The sequence below is a fragment of the Limanda limanda genome, chromosome 15 (genome assembly GCF_963576545.1).
Source record: "Limanda limanda chromosome 15, fLimLim1.1, whole genome shotgun sequence".
In the NCBI taxonomy this organism is placed as follows: domain Eukaryota; kingdom Metazoa; phylum Chordata; class Actinopteri; order Pleuronectiformes; family Pleuronectidae; genus Limanda; species Limanda limanda.
The window spans coordinates 16,311,488-16,325,920 of NC_083650.1; the positions used below are offsets into that span (position 1 = coordinate 16,311,488).

The 14,433-nt window shown below is 41.9% G+C and overlaps 1 protein-coding gene across 1 annotated transcript; it reads right to left on the bottom strand.

Moving 5' to 3' along the window:
- Window positions 1-8,002: 8,002 nt before the first annotated feature.
- Window positions 8,003-13,996, bottom strand: LOC133021110 (opsin-5-like). The gene is made up of 6 exons (XM_061087882.1): window positions 13,858-13,996; window positions 12,592-12,797; window positions 10,613-10,712; window positions 8,925-9,029; window positions 8,616-8,839; window positions 8,003-8,467 (listed from the first exon to the last, which is right to left on the bottom strand). Exons 1-6 carry the CDS (start codon window positions 13,994-13,996, stop codon window positions 8,003-8,005), a joined length of 1,239 nt encoding a protein of 412 aa, XP_060943865.1.
- Window positions 13,997-14,433: the final 437 nt, after the last annotated feature.

Consider the following 14,433-nt stretch of genomic DNA (forward strand, 5'->3'; position numbering starts at 1 on the left):
CTGAAAGACTCATGAAGTGGATGTGAATAATTTACTTGAGTTTTTTTTAATATATTTTTATAAAATCTTATGGTGCTTGTTTTCTAATTCTGTGTTTATACAAGCTACAGATATAGCAAATAATCACTTTTTAAATTACCTTTTATATTATTATATATGAATTAATTTATCTACACAAATTCATGTCATTTTTGGTATAATAATATCATACTTTATATATACAGTCTATGACTTGGACATCAATTATGGGCAATAACTGTGCTGTTAGATAGACAGACAGATAGACAGATAGACAGATAGATAGATAGATAGATAGATAGATAGATAGATAGATAGATAGATAGATAGATAGATAGATAGATAGATAGATAGATAGATAGATAGATAGATAGATAGATAGATAGATAGATAGATAGATAGATAGATAGATAGATAGATAGATAGATAGATAGATAGATAGATAGATAGATAGATAGATAGATAGATAGATAGATAGATAGATAGATAGATAAAATGCTGTTAAAATCTATGCTGTCATGTTCCAAGATATGTATATCCTGTGAGATGGATAATGTAATTTATTATTATAATTCATATTATTATCGTTATTTTGAAAACATCTTTCGTACCTTGTGTTGCCTCCTCTACTTCGAGGATCAGATCAGTTGCTGTTGGCTATAACAAGTCTTAACCTTTATTCCAGAAGCTAAACAATGAACATCTGGGCTCTGAGACAAAACGTGTGTGAGTCCTCCCTCCTCTATCTGTGGAGTCAGACTCAATTAGGCAGCACACACAGACATCACTTAATGAGTCAGGAATGGAGAACCGTGTCGGTCGGCTTCTTTTGTTTGACACCCACAACCACATCAAGCAGGGTCCCAGTTTGAAGTACTGAATGTTTACAATAGACACAGCATTTCTCTCTGCGTCTGTCATTCCAATTTAAAAGTTACACCCACGTGAAGACATCAAGCAAAGTCGAAGCCTTGCGTTGACAAGAGCACCAGTGGGTCGTCGACATGTGGCTCCAGACCTGCTGAAGTGATGGTAGCCCTGGTGATAACTATCCGTATTAAATCAAACGTCTTACTACAGTGGCTGGTGGGTGGACTACTCGTGAGAGCCACCCCAGGCCCTGCTGTGTGCCAGGGAGCCGGGACGGAGCTCCCTCCCAGAGAAGGTGATGACTGAGGCCTCCCTGTTAACAGAGGAATGCTGAACCTCCCACGAGGGCGGCGTCACGTCTGTCACTGCCGCCACACACCAGCAGGTTCAATCTGATCAAGTGGGAACATGTGATCATACACGACCTCCGAGGCAGGGTCACCTGTGATGCAGCTCTGACTGACGTTTACAGCCCCTTAGCAATATGAGGAAGGACGACTGAAAACACAGCGTAATTACACACCTGTCTTATTTGTGACTAGTAGATCTCTGGTTGTAATCGCACTAAGTAAATCATGGTGCGGGGAAAGGCCCTACCTCATTGTGACTACTGAGGTGCCCTTGAGCAAGGCTCCAAACCTCTAACTCTAGTGCTGTTTTCAGGTGGTAATGTGTAAAGAGGGAAATTAGCTTTCAGCTACATTTTCCAGGATGAATGATGGTTTCACAACAATTACCACCTGGTGGTTTTATTCCTCCTCCAGGTTGAAGGACATACAAACACACGTGATGGCATCACTACAGCCGCCTTCATTCAAATGTCACAGTGAAGTTGACTTTAACCTTTTGGGGGTTGAAATAATTTTATCCTATCCTATTATTAAACATGTTATTGTGAAAGTCATAATTAGTGTGTAAAATCTTCATGTGTGACCAAAAACATGTCAAATGCATGTTTGTGCCAAAATTTAAGATATACCTTGGAGGCGTTCCTGAGGTATTACATTCAGGTAATTGGGACAGACGGATTTACAACCTGAAATGTGAATGCCTCTGGCAACGGCTGTCACTGGTGCGGAGGCAGAACAAAGAAATGGAACACGTCATAGGGGGCTTTATTGCAATTTTATTGTCAGTAATTGTAACTTAGAATCAAATATTTCAGAAAGAAATGAACTCTGTTGACTGACACAAACATTGAGTTCACTTATTCTCTAGATAAAAGAATTTCAACATAACTCTAACGTCTGTACAGTAAATGTGCAGGTACAGCCAGGAGCACATCAGCAAATGGAAAACCAGGAATCATTCATTCTGAATCTGTCCAAAGGTGTCGAAATCCCCCTAACGGCACCTGTAATGTTCAGTAATTAACATGTTACATCTTGTTCGTTTAATCTGTACTAAAACCACCGTGTAAAAACGTATGTTTGATTTACTTTCTGGAACAAAAACAACCTTTTCTTCCCTGCTTAGAGAGATGTTTCCCTGATCTTTTCATCAGACTCTCAACAGGAAAGCAACACCTTCTCCCAAAATGTAAAACAATTCTTCAAAATATGAAGAGAGAATAACCAGTGGTCTCTTTTACAATAACATCCTGCACTGGTATACAGTCATGTAAAGCTGGTAAACACGACTCTGTAGTGATGTAAATGAACAAGATCTCTGGGTGTTATCTCTATCAGCCATTTCCATGTGCAGCTCTCTACTGTAGTTTTAAACAGCATCAAGTTCCTGTTGTATGGAAATTATTGAAACTTTAAGAATAAACACTACAAACGTAACAAATAATGTTAAGGTGAATAGTAATATAGCTGCAGTTGGCAGTGAAAGGACTTTCCCTGATTCAGCTCCACATTTTTATCTGACATTCATGAGCACTGACATGATTTTTTCCACAGCGTTGTGCTTTGACAAGCAGGTAGATCCCTGCTGCACATTCAGGACTACAATTTGTCCTCGCGGGGGAAAGAAATCTGAGGTTGGGAACAAGCCGGGACAGATATGTTCATCTACTCTGCGGGAGACAGACCTGCAGCGGTGGAGAGGTGAGTCAGTGCGATCCACTGGATAAAGCAAACAACAAATCTGATCCGTCTTTCACTTGGAGGGAATCTTAACTGTGAGCATCGGGCTCCACCAATGTTGAGAAGAAAAAGAAAGAGGAAAATAAGTGTGTTTATACTGATGCTGTTCCTCTAAAGATTCCCTTAAGAGAAGAGTGACATCACTGTAGGTGAAATTGAAATGTGCAAAGAAAAACCTCTGAATCTGCATTTTCCAGCCTGTTCTCTAAAAAGCCTCCTTCTCCAAGAAATTAAACGCATTGCAGGGTAAATGATATCCTTTGACAAACACTGAGGGGAGTTTCCTGTACAGTAGATAATAGATCCTGAGGGCACACACACACACACACACACACACACACACACACACACGCACACACACACACACACACACATTGCTAAATGAACCAAAAACAAACAAAGCAGATCTAAGATGTTTTCACACATCACATGATCAGATCGCTTTGTAAGAAGCCCCGATATGTGAGGCCTTTCAGACTCCCAGTCATCATAAACCTCAGACAGGGTGGGTGGATCACTTATTGTGTGGGTGTTTTATATTTTGACTACACCTGTGTTAAACTTGTGATAAGGCATGCGAAGCTTGTCCCTTCAGGGCATTCTCAGCTGGCCTGTTTTTATATTTATACATTTTTCACCATACCGAGAGGCTCAAACATCTAATTTCAGCAGGGTGGGGACACCAATCAAACAAACCATCAACGTGCTGACGGTGAACTTTGAGAAAATGTTCAACAACAAAAAAATCAAAGTCATTTGACAGCCACTTCCAAAGATGCGAGTTCCTGTGCAGAGGCTTTTGTAGAGAGCCCAGCAGCTCAGTCAGGTCACACAGTTTCAGGAATTAAAAACGCAATTCAATTCTGGACAACCCTCTCTCTAAAATGTGGATTACACACACAAAACAACCTTAACCAAGATTACCTAAGGGTGAGTTGCACAAAAAAAGAACCTGCTGTTGCAACGAAATTAACATTTTCGGCTCCTGCAGGCAGATTGCAGAGAGCAGCAGAAATCTGATAATGCAGGATGGAAACCACACCTGGCAGGAGCATCACAGTTAGACGGTGGCTCTAATGCAAACAGGATGTACACTAGCTTTCTGTATATCAAAGGCCAGCACACAGTAGGTTTTCAAAACAGGGGAAAGACCACACACACCTGTGACTGGTGCAACCGTTGTCTTGAAAGTGCTTGGAAGCATTTGGGCATTAGCATTATTTCACATTTTACCCTTAAAACATTCTATTTTGGTCACATGTGGTGAACTTATGGCACACGCAGCTTCAGGCAAAACACAAGGACAGTATTTCAAGCTGTCTCCAGTTCAGCAGCACGCATTCACATTCCTTGTCTGGAGTGGTGAAAATACAACGAGGGAAAGCACTAAAGGGGACGGATATTATTTGAGTATGATAATTAGCTGAGGACTTAATTTCACCATGGTTCTAAGTGTGAAAGGAGACAGTGCACACACACAAACACACACACCCTGTGCCAGGGAGTGGTAAATCCCAGCATTCACAAGTGTCAGAATTGCAAGGTAAGCTTGAGAGATGTGCCAAGTGTTTTTAGGAGCCAACTTTATAAAGAACCACTGGAGATACAGACCCAGGGAAGCCAACAAGTCTCTACATGGTCACTTCAATAGCCTTTTGGGCTGCTGCTGGGACAGTGTTTGTTCATGGAGCAGAGCACAGGCTGAATTACTTTAATTCTTGGCACTGGTGTCATTGCAAGCTGGAGCTTGTAGTTTGCAGATGGACATTGTATATAGAGACCACCTGAGTTTATTCTCTGTCAAACCATAGAGAGGTGTCAGGGTGAGCACACAGAGAAATGTCAAACGCCATATACAAGAAAATTTTAAAAAAGTGGAGGAACTCAGCTCTGAGGCGTGCAAATGATCACACTGGCAAAATGGATCCATTCAAATAAAAGCGCAGGCAACCTGACAGCTTCATTTCCCACAGATTTGTCTTTTTTAAATGAGCCATTAGAAGCAGCCTACGGTATGAATAGTTACGACAAGGCCAACTTCATTCAGCTGGAAACCTCACTGATGGAGGGAGGAAGGAGGTGTTTACCAAAAGAAAATAGGAAAATAAACAGAAAGTGAAACAGGCGCTGATTTTGAGCAACGGAGCGCTTATTTGGGCAGAAAGTCAAACCTCACGTCCTATAAGCTGACATGAACCAGAGCCATGACGTGCAAGGGAAAGCAAAGTTAATGAAAATGTCAAACGCAGGAATCTCCTGTAATGTGGAGTAAAATTCACCACAGCTCTGACTATTGAGACAAAAAAATCAGCTTGGATAAAAAATAAATGCACCTATTACGCGCAATTACGCGTGATATAAAAAGTGACTGATTCTTTCACGCCACGCAGCAGCAGCAGCCAACTCAAAACCCCCCAGTTCACTTGTGGAGCTGTTCCTCCAAACCATCGTGTCCGTGAGACAACGGAGGTGAACTTACCTGCGAAAGTCAAATAATCCTCCAGGCGCCACAAATAAAACTGGTAATTCCGTGCGTAATGTCCTCCCCCCTCGACACCTCGCTTCTCTCCCTGCAGCGGGCGTGTGTGGAACCGCTGAGCTTCTCCACCTGGTGCTCTTACTCCTGCATGATCGGAGAGCTCATTAAAAGTGGAGGACGGGACGGGGCCAGAGTTTCCCCTCTCGTTGCCCGTCCCACTTCAGTCCTCAGCTCCTCACCCGGGCAGGATCAGTCACCCGGGGCCGTCAGGAGAGGATGCAGGGAGCTGGCACCCTGCAGCAGAGGAGTGCACGCATCTTTGTGTGTGTGTGTGTGTGTGTGTGTGTGTGTGTGATTGTCAGATATATTTTTTTTCGCTAGGACAGCTAAAAAAAACAACACATATTTGCTTGGTTCGAGCATGCCCAGGAGGATGTAGATTTGCCTCACATTGGCTTTTGGAGCGTCCACTTTTTGTGCAAATGGAGGGAAACTTCCAGAGGCAGTGGACTAGTAGCAGAAAATGTCTCTGGTTCGTCCCTGGTTCGACTCCACGGGGAAACAACAAAAAGACGAACCTGGATTGATCTGTCCAAAAATCCAAGAGGATTCTCCCTACCCTGTCTAGTGCCCCTGAGCAAGGCACCTTACCCCCCCAACATCTGCTCCCCGGGCGCCGTACATGGCTGCCCACTGCTCTGTGTGTCCTGCACCAGATGGGTTAAAAGCAGAGGTTAAATTTCCCTCCTTGCATGAGTGTGCTTGTGCTTGTCTGTGCATGTGTTTGGGACAAAAAAACAACAACATGTAAAATGTATCTTAAACATGAGCAACGATTCTGTTTTTCTTTTCTTTTCTGCATCTCACTCATCCCATCATCTGACTGAGAAATAAAACAACCAAGAGGAAGGAGTGTGTGTGAACTCTCACCACAGCAATCACTCCTCTTCCAACAAACACACCAATCAACACCTGTTTGGGAATCACTGCAAGTCACAACCAGTGTCACTCTGGAGTTTGTGTGTCACTGTAGTATACAGTACATGAGCACACAGACACACACACGGAGAGAGAGGGAGAGCCTGTTGGTTTTATGCAGATTGCCACCCAGGCTACTCCGTTGTATGGATGGTTAGGCTGAAGCTGCCATTTTGATTTAAAGGTCTTAAGGGATCCCGTAAAAGAGCTCCTTGTGTGTGTGATTATGGTCTTTGCAGAAACAAGGAAAAACTCACCTCAGGAGCTTTTTATAAAGATTAAACCTTCATGGCTCAAGAAGATAATTGCCCAGTGATGTTGCTGGAAAAGGAAAAAAGAGCTGGTGCTATTTGAGGGGTGTTCATAGGGTTTTTAGCAGGGACATTAGTCTGTAAGCTTGTCCACAGAAAGACTTTGTCCTAAATTATCTCACACATGGCCTGTGGGATGGGTTTTCACAGTGTTTAGTAAAAATAGACCCATTCAGGCTACATCCACACGTCTACGTTATCGTTTCGATGCTGTTCCGAATACGCTTGGCCTCCAGTACTCCTCTTTTAGAGCTGCAAAACTGGAGAAGTTTGGAAACGCTGCTGGTCCCGTTTTAGTTTGAAAACTCTGAGGCTGCATTTTAGTCTGGACAGGCAGAAACGGAGATGTTTGGAAACAACGATGTAGACAATCACAACCGCTTGCTCATTGGGTCTGTTCTGTCGCGACGTAGCCTTTGTTGATTGTCAGGCTCCTGTCACATGACCCCTTTGTGGAAGTAAACACCCGGCATTAGCCTCAGCTGCCGGTGCAGAACATAACATGGATCACCAATTACAAAGCTTTGCTGACCCTGTCGTCTTTGCTAACAGCTGTTGTGAAGTTAACTCTTCCTATGTACACCAGCATGTGCATGTACAGTCTGCATGAGTTTTTACATGATGTGTCAAAGTTCATCAAAGTTGAACTCCACATGAAGCCATGCTGTGGATATGTTGCGCCACAAGAAGCACATTTTTTTTGAGAGTTTTTGTTTTAGTTTGAATACGCTGTATAAGATCAGTGGAAACCTTTTCTCCAGCCTGTTTCTATCTGACAGACATGCTGCTCCAGTGGATGGAGATTTAAAATGATACTGATCTAAAGGATGACAGTGCTGAAGAGAGTCTGGTCTATGGCATCTCCTGGGCAATGTGTGACATATATGCGATCTACGGCATGAGACCCCTTAGGGCTAGCAGGGGAAATGGCAGAATACTGGTTCATCACAGGCCTCAGCTGAGCTCAGGACATGTCAGTGTTTCCAGATGTTGGGTTTGTGCATCTCTTGTCTTGTTACACATTTCATCAGCTCGATTCTTTCTCAGGATTCAGGTATCGCTGTTAATAATTTGGATCGACTGATATCAAGAAAATAAGAGTTGCAAGTGACAACTCTTTTCAGCAGGTGTGAAACAAAGAATAATTTATTAATACCAGTAACACATACACTTTCTTAACACGAGTAAGACCAAAAAATACAAAATTACTGTCAATCTCCACTTCTAATTCAAGTAGTGGATCAAGTCAAGTGTCCTCAGAGCCTGTCGCACCAGTACTGTGATGTTTCGATGTGTGAGGGCCCATCGATGTTGAAGACCTCCGGCTCCGACGGAGGAGTCTGAAGAGGGCTGTTGACCCCCGAGTCGCTGTCCAGATTGTACGGGTTCTCCACCACTTTGTACTTCCCCTCCAGCTGCTGGACAGGAAGTGCTGCGGCTTGAGGCGTGGCATCAGCCTTGGGTTTGATGTTCTTAAAGTGCTGCAGGTGAACCAACTCCCTGCGCTCGCGCGTGCACGGCAGCAGTACAGAGACGTCCTTGCGGAATTTGGAGCTCATGCCGAAGTAGATGAGCGGGTTGTAGAAGCTGGCGGACTTGGCAAAGAGACGGGTGAGGATGCTGGTTGTGCTTGGCACGTGGAAGCCCCAGGCGGACCACATAGACACCACTGCATATGGCGACCAGGCCATGATGAAAGCAGTGCAGATCACAATGGAAATCTAGAGAGGAACATGAGGGAACAATTGTCAGGGGTGGCATTACGAGAGGGCACTTTTAAGTATCGTTTTAAAGAGTCTAATTTCACCTTTGCAGTCAAGTCTTCCCAATAAAAAACTCTGCAATAAACTTTTTCTCCTGGTCACCTACCCGTGTCACATCTCTCTCCACCTTCCTCTGGCGGGTGGTATTTGAACCATCAGCCGACATTGCATTGGTGCTTTTCACTGTGTTGATAATGGAGACGTAGGAGAAGAGCATGATCATCACAGGGATGAAAAAGCAAAAGATGAGGATGGAGATGATGTAGGATTTGTGGATGGTGGAGTAATTTGCCTTGGACCAGTCCACCTCACAGGTGCCGTAACCTCGATCTAAGGACACACAGGTCAGATAAAGGCTTAAAAAAAAAATCTATAGATATTTGTTATTTTTTCAGGTCAGTGTGTGACAACCGACCTGTGTAGCTGCCCCAGCCCATCAGCGGAGCGACGGACCAAAACGCCGCTCCAGTCCAAATGCAGATGAGCGAAACAGCGATGGAATTCATGCTGATGCAGTAAGCTGCAAAAACACACAACAAGCAACATGAATACAACATATTGTCATTATTACCATATTTCAGCCACAGCTGTGTGATTGTGGGCAGTTTAAAAACGTTGAATGTCAGGACTTTGGCAAACGAGGGACAGAAAAAGTGAGAGGCACGTAAACAAGACGCAGCATTCCTGACTTTTCATAAATGTCAGGATTGTGACATTTATTAAACAATGAAGTCTTTTGTTATTCTGACAGCCTTCACAAACATTGGTGACTGAAAGAACCTCTGCTGTCAATGTGCTTTGTATTCAGGGAAATTGATAAAAAATCTGTCTGCTCTATTTACATGTTTGGCTCATTTTGGATTGCCAGTCTACACGTATTATAAAGAATAAAGCTAAAGGATCAAGAGGTTAAAAATAATTTAGAGACATTTTGTCATTCTTGTATTTCTCTTAACAGTCTTGTATACTATAAGTCAATTGTTTGTGTGAATGTAGGGAACAGATCAACCTTTAGGTTTCAGTAAATAGGTTATACTGCATAGGTTTCTAATTTTCACCCACAATATCATTAACAAACCTCATATCATGGTCAAATACATGTTTTTCCAATATATGGACTTCCCTTCAACTATTATGTTAGAATTTAACCAATTATTTACTGTAGGATTTCATGCTGCATTTCAGGAGGATGAAACTGAAAACACAGCACTCAATCGCTTCCTTTAAAAAATATATTTAGAGTGTATATAAGCCCAATGAATTGGTAAAAAAAAAAGGGTATATTATTTTCTTTTTAAAAGTACCATGCAGTATTTTACTTTAAAAAGCAGTTCTCACTCAGGTGTCATTTTGGGGGGATAAAATAGATCTTCCATTCATAGCTTTGATAAAGGATTGTGATGGGTTTGAATGGGACAAAACAAGGGAGATAAATTGTGATATAAGCCAAACATTAAATCTGGAGGCTTTACCATTCTCCCTTTCCATGATTTTTAAATTGTATCCATCCTTCTAAATCTATTATTACCATTCAATATACAATATCTTTGTTTTAACCTGCACAGGTTTGTTTAATTAGCATTCATTTGCTTAATTTTTATCTGAAACCACACTGCTTTTTTAATATCTATATCTAGATCAATGTGTGTAGACATCTGAGTATTTTCAGCTCTACAACATAATACAGGTGATGATATCCCTTAGATGTCCATTCTTTAACCCCTAATGTAAAAAAAAAAACCACACACACAAGTTTATATAACTCTGTTTCACGAAAAACCACAAACAAGATAAAAAAAACCTGTATCCACAATGACAAAAGAGGCAGTTGCTCGACCTAATTTCCATATAATTAACACATTCTTCGGCATCAGCTGCACCTGAAAATAGAAAATGTCACCTCAATTTAACTTAATGACATGTTGGCAAAATGAAATTTGCCGGAGAAAAGTGGTAGCTGAGGTCGGTAATGAGGTGTCGGTGGCACCGAAAAAAACACACTTTTCTGTCAGATAGGAGCAGCTGTAATGTGAGAAAGGTAGACACGCTGGTCTAATGTGTCTAAATGCTCTAACACTTGAATACACAGAGGTGGGAGCTGACCTTTGTTTGGGTGACATCCCTTTATGTATCTGCTGACGCTGATGACGGTCAGGGTGTTGATGCTTGCGAGGCCGAACAGCAGCGTGAAGAAGCCGTCGACCTGGAAGCAGACGGACAGACAGATGTGTTGGTGGATCACGATGCAACATCAACATCTAAATGTCATTGAGCATCAGGGTGTGCATTCATCGTCCGACTAATTGTTGAAGAACTTTGTCTCTTGTGTTTGTTTTGCATTGGACTTTATCAGATGGAATCACCACGTCTGGGGAGCTCTTCCTGCCTTTTCGCTTCCTTTTCTTTTTACTTTTTTTGATGTACAGGGTTTGAAAAGTGTAGGACCTGCAGTAGGAAACTAAAACCGGTATTCCTCTAGAGCTGTGTTATGATTTTATGGATCTGGGGGAGAAAAAGTTGAAACAAGGAAGCACTGCAGCCTTCAGTCCATTGTGCAGGGAGACAATCTTTTAATCACCATTCCTCTTAAAGGGAATTACGCTTCTGCATTTCAGTCTGGCTCCAACTGTGTGACACCACAGCTCCCTGTTGTGCCAGCGCCAGGTGACATGGATCAGTAAGGTTCCTCACTGATTACTTTCTTGATCTTCCTTAGTCTCAATCCTATTACTGTCAGTCATCAGGTTTTTCCCCCTCACACTTGACAGATTGCTGGACATCTAGACCAGTGTCATTTTATACAACATTCATTTATTGGACATTTTTCTGTTGTAGTAAGGTTTTAGGACCTGGTGCATAAAGATGACGACTTCTTGAAATGATGTGATTGATCGTCTCTGCTCATCTTGAGGAACGGTATCAGATCTTTCTCTGGCTTGGAGGACAAGAAAAGGGTCAAAGAACAAAATAGCAGATTAAAATCAAAGTATTTTATTCACTTTGATCACTGGTTTGGTTATTCTTTCTCTGTATTCACCGTGGTTACATAAAAGGGTCATGTAAGGCTCGATCAGATTCAATATCATATCCCATAAGGTGCAAAACACCGGGATCTGGCTCAGCCGGCAACAGATCATGTCCCATCATGCTCGAGTAATCTGCTAATGCTTCTCACATGCCTGTCTCCTTCACCTCCCTGCTCCTTCCCTACTCTAATTCTGTCACTTTTCCCTTGTTTACTTCTGCACCCAATCCATCAGTGCACCTCTCTCGGGAGAAGGTGAAATGAAATTCGCTGTCCCAATATTTCTCTGTCACCTGAGAACCTGAGACGGGATGTCTGAGAGATGAGATCATGTCAGTGGCTGCGCTGAAGCGTAAGAGCAGCTCCACAAACTCATATTTTGGGGTTTGAGTGAAATGTTTTAGTAACACCAGCTTGTTTTCATATAAATCCTCAGAGGGATCAGTCACTGCAGCACGGATATCGCGGTTTCCACGACGACTTGCCTTGAGCGAGAGAAATACCCTGGATGAATACCAAGCTAAAGTATGACAACTATTTCATTTCAAGCTGAGGCTGTGGGAGGAGGAAAACACCAATGTGAACACTATATGATAGAAATTACACACAACAGCTCATCTTTCAATTCAACACAAATTTCTTCAGCAACCTAATAGCCATTTAAGTAATTATGCAATAAACATCCAATTTGCAGTTCCTATTTGTTTCCTGTTTGGTTGTTGACACGTGCCACACAGCTAGTTTCTCCAATTTAAAAGCCTCCACAGTTGTAATCTTATTATAGATTTAACCTCCAGCCCACATGGCTAACAGCAAAATCCCCTGCGTCCCCGTCCCCCCCGTGCCCCCCACACATTATTATTATTGCAAGACATCCACAGATTCTTTTAATGTACTTTAAGTAATTGGGATCAGCCAAGTAATCCGAAATCTTCCAGACCCGTTCACATATGCAACTTGGTCTGGTGCTGTTGGGCTATAAATATAGTTAAACACATATGAATGACTCTTCGGTCCAATTCTTCAAATGTGTGTAATGTCTCAACGTGGCTTTTACCTGGCAGGTCCAGATCCAGGTGATTAAATATCCATCATCCTTGAAGATATTGAATATTTCTAGGATCCCTCTGGAGTACCCGAACACTGAGATACTGGCATCAGAGATGGCAAGATTTAAAGTGAGGAAATCTGTTGGCTTGAGTGAGGCCCGCTGTCTGTACAGGACAAACATCACTAAACTGTTTCCAAACCAGGACAGCCATCCTACAGGGAGACAAACACATGGAATACCCTGTCAATATTTAGTTAACCAAATATTATTATTCAGCAATGGTATTTTACAGTGATATGGTACAGAGAGTATGTATAGTGTGGTTTAGTAGAGAAATATATACATATATACAGTGTAACAGTGCAATCGTATCCTATCTGATCATAATGAATGTTATTATTTATTATTATTTTGTAGGATTTATTATAGATTGTATTGAATCAGAGTAGATTTGAGTTTAACAAAATGGATAGTATAGCAAAGTAAGGTCAGATTACAGTGTAGCAGAGTAGAGTTAAGCACAGTACAGTGTTGTAAATTAGAACAGAGTAGAGTAGAGTAAATTATAATAAATTATAGTATTGTATAATATAGTATCATTGTATTGTGTATAGTAGAGTAGGGTAGAGTTGAGTAGAGTAGAGTAGAGTAGAATAGGGTAGAGTAGAATAGGGTAGAGTAGAGTAGAGTAGGGTAGAGTGGAGAAGGGTAGAGTGCAGTAAAGCAGAGTAGAGTAGAGTAGGATAGAGAAGAGTATAGTAGAGTAGAGTAGGGTAGAGTAGAGTAGAGAAGGGTAGAGTAGGGTAGAGTTGAGTAGAGTAGGGTAGAGTGGAGACGGGTAGAGTAGGGTAGGGAAGAGTAGAAAAGGGCAGACTAGAGTACAGTAGAGTAAAGTAGAGAGTAGGGTCAAGTAGGGTCGAGTGGAGCAGAGGTTTAAGGTGTTGGATTGTACGTTCCTGGTTCTTGACCTCTATCATTGTATTAGCGAACTGTGACTGGAATAGTGAAGGTAACAAGGGAAGTTCAAATGTCCTTTTTGTCTGCAGTTAGATTAACAGTGGAGAAAAGCCAAGGGAATCCCTTTTCTTTTTATAACTCAGTATCTGTTTTACACTAATTCCCTCAATTTAACTGGTTGATGTGGATTGACAGAGAATTAGCCACCAACAAAAACCAAACACGTTATTTTTGTCGTTAAATAATGCATATTTCCTTTTGCAAGTATTTGAACTTAGTGATTTTATTGCAATCCAGTATATGTGATTGACTCACCTAACACTAACAGGTAGACTCCGACGATGGTCTCTCCTTGTTCAGACAGAGCAGCCTCCGTGTGCAGATTACTGAGGTTATTATTCCTCCATGGAATATTCACCACCTTCGGAAGAAAACCCTTCAACGTTATTTCCATGGCCTGACTTTCCATGCCGATGCATGAATCCTTGCTGTCCTCTACAGTGGCCCTGCTATCCCCTGCTCTCCGTACACACTGTTGAGTTCCACCGGCAGGGACGAGCGCTCAGTCCATTTTAAATCCAGCTTAGACACATGCAGTCACTGTCCAATGACTGTAGCTGTAATCCTATCTATTTCTTAACAACTAAGCAGACAGAGATTTTGGGGGGAAATCCGGTCCAACAGGGAAATGTCTCGTCAACGAGGGGACATCATTTTTGGAGGGGGTTTATTTTGCATTGATTATTTTAAGTCACATCTCTCATTGAGTCACATCAAGTCATATGAGTTGCTGATATTAACTGTTTAATCACAAATTCACACAAATTCTTTTTAGCAATTTGAGGATTTTCAAATGGACAGAAATACTGATTTAGCTACTCTTTGCAACTC